This window comes from Cucurbita pepo, chromosome LG12 (assembly GCF_002806865.2).
Source record: "Cucurbita pepo subsp. pepo cultivar mu-cu-16 chromosome LG12, ASM280686v2, whole genome shotgun sequence".
NCBI lineage: Eukaryota > Viridiplantae > Streptophyta > Magnoliopsida > Cucurbitales > Cucurbitaceae > Cucurbita > Cucurbita pepo.
Genome location: NC_036649.1, coordinates 558,307 through 560,743, shown reverse-complemented (window position 1 = coordinate 560,743; position 2,437 = coordinate 558,307). Strand labels below are relative to the sequence as shown.

The 2,437-nt window shown below is 42.9% G+C and overlaps 1 protein-coding gene across 1 annotated transcript; it reads left to right on the top strand.

Moving 5' to 3' along the window:
* The first annotated feature begins 888 nt into the window (after nt 1-888).
* On the top strand, nt 889-2,437 carry LOC111806379 (60S ribosomal protein L13a-4-like). Its single transcript, XM_023691670.1, has 4 exons — nt 889-1,231; nt 1,370-1,486; nt 1,587-1,674; nt 2,109-2,437. The coding sequence occupies exons 1-4, from the start codon at nt 960-962 to the stop codon at nt 2,250-2,252; spliced, it is 621 nt and encodes a 206-aa protein (XP_023547438.1). The 5' UTR covers nt 889-959; the 3' UTR covers nt 2,253-2,437.

Genomic DNA, 2,437 nt, shown 5'->3' with positions numbered 1-2,437 from the left:
CCTAAATGAGAGGCCCAAAAATGATAGGCCCTCGAAAAACAGGCCCACGAAAAGCAGGCCCAAAAAGAGGCCCGAGAACAGTAGGCCCAAAATGAGGGGCCACAAAAAGCAGGCTCAAAATGAGAGGCCCACGAAACAAGGCCCACATTAAGAGGCCCACGAAAAGCAGTCCCAGGAACAAAAGGCCCACAAAAAATAGGCCCAAAATTATAGGCCCACGAAAACCAGGCCCAAATGTGGACCCACGAACAGTAGGCCCAAAATGACTGGCCCAACAAAAGTAAGCACGAATGAGAGGCCCATGGAAATTAGGCCTAAAATGAGAGGCCCACGAAAAGTAGGCCACAATCCGATACCCATGAAAAGTAGGCCCAAAATGAGAGGCCCACGAAAAGTAGGCCCAAAATGCGAGGCCCATGAAAAGTAGGCCCACAATCCGAGGCCCATGAAAAGTAGGCCCAGAAATTGGAGGCCCGTAAAGGTACGTCCGAATGAGACCCACGAAAGTAGCCCAAAATGAAAGGCCCATGAAGAGTAGCCTCAAAATGGAAGGCCCATGAAGAATTGGCCCAATACGAAAGGCCCATGAAAAGTAGGCCCAAAATGAGAAACCCATGAAAATTAGGCTTAAAATGTGAGGCCCATTAAAAGTAGGCCGAAAATGAGAGGCCCAGGAAAAGTACGCCCATAATGAGAGGCCCACGAAAAGTACGCCCACAACCAGAGGCCTTTGAAAAGTAGGTCAAAAATTGGAGGCCCATATAAGTACGCCCGAAATGAGGGACCCTTGAAAAAGTAGGCCCAAAATGAGAGGCCCACGAAAAGTAGGCTCAAAATGAGTGACCCAATGAGATTCATGCATCCCTCACATATTAATTGAAAAACCCTAACAACCCCAAGCATTTCCCTCGCAGAGAAGACTATAGCAGCTCGAGGCTTTTGCACAGAGAGACGAGAAGATGGTGTCCGGTTCCGGTATCTGCGCCAAGCGCGTCGTCGTTGACGCCAGGCATCACATGTTGGGAAGGCTCGCTTCGATTCTGGCTAAAGAGCTTCTCAATGGACAGAAAGTTGTGGTGGTTAGGTGCGAGGAGATCTGCATCTCCGGCGGATTGGTCCGCCAAAAGATGAAGTACATGCGGTTCTTGAGGAAGCGGATGAACACCAAACCTTCTCATGGTCCAATTCACTTCCGTGCCCCCGCTAAGATCCTTTGGCGTACCATTCGTGGGTATTGTCTTGCTCTTTTCTTCTGCATTTATGTATTTTGAATGCTGTGTCATTTTCTTCGATTTGGTTATGTGCGATTGGGAGTGAATGTGCATATTCGGGTGTTTTTTTTCTCACTTGATTTGATTTGGGTTTATAGGATGATTCCCCATAAGACCAAGCGTGGAGCGGCGGCGCTTGCCCGTTTGAAGGCGTACGAGGGTGTTCCTCCTCCATACGATAAGATTAAGAGGATGGTCATCCCTGATGCTCTCAAGTAAGTTGTGTTTGGGGGATTAGTGGTTTTGGTGTTTATTTTAGTTCTGATTGTGTGGTCTCTGTATTTACAAATTGGTTTTGTTGCTTTGGAAATTCAGGGTCTTGAGGCTTCAAGCCGGACATAAGTACTGTTTGTTGGGCAGACTCTCGTCGGAGGTTGGATGGAACCACTATGATACCATCAAGGTGAGAATGTCATGTGCTTTGAATTTAGTGAACTGTTTCTCTAAGAATTTTATTTTGAATATTGTTTCGAGTTCATATTGCTGATTGGAGTGGAAATTTGTTCTGCAATTGCTACCTTTGAACCTAATTATAGTTGGTGTTGTCTTTTTCAAATAAATGTTAATTATACTTGTTGGGCGTTATATGTTCATCCATTTCATTGCTTATCATTGATTTTATGTTCAATTCTTACTTGTGTTCTCCAATCTTTAGTTTCAACTTGATCATATTAGTTATAGTTCTCTTGTTTAATTGTATAATGCTTTAATTTCTCTCCCTTAACTGCAATACTATTGCACTTGTGAATGGAAATATACATCAGTTATCCAGTTCTTTGTTCATGAAGTTCAGTTCTTACAAATTGATAAGCTGAGGATTATACTATTCCAATGCAGGAACTTGAGAGGAAGAGAAAGGAGAGAGCTCAAGCTGCATATGAGAGAAAGAAGCAATTAAATAAGCTGAGGATTAAAGCAGAGAAGGTTGCTGAGGAGAAGCTTGGACCCCATCTTGAAGTTATTGCTCCTATCAAATACTAATTGGTAATTTTGATCTCATAAGCAAGGATATTAGAGAATTGAGTTGCTGTTGAATTGCCCTTTTTCAATTTTGACAACATTTATCTTTGTTTGTAGACATGATGATACGTCTCTGTATGCTTCTACAATTCTTCAATTTAGTCAAGTTTTTTATACATTTTGTTATATTCAGTTGATTTACGATA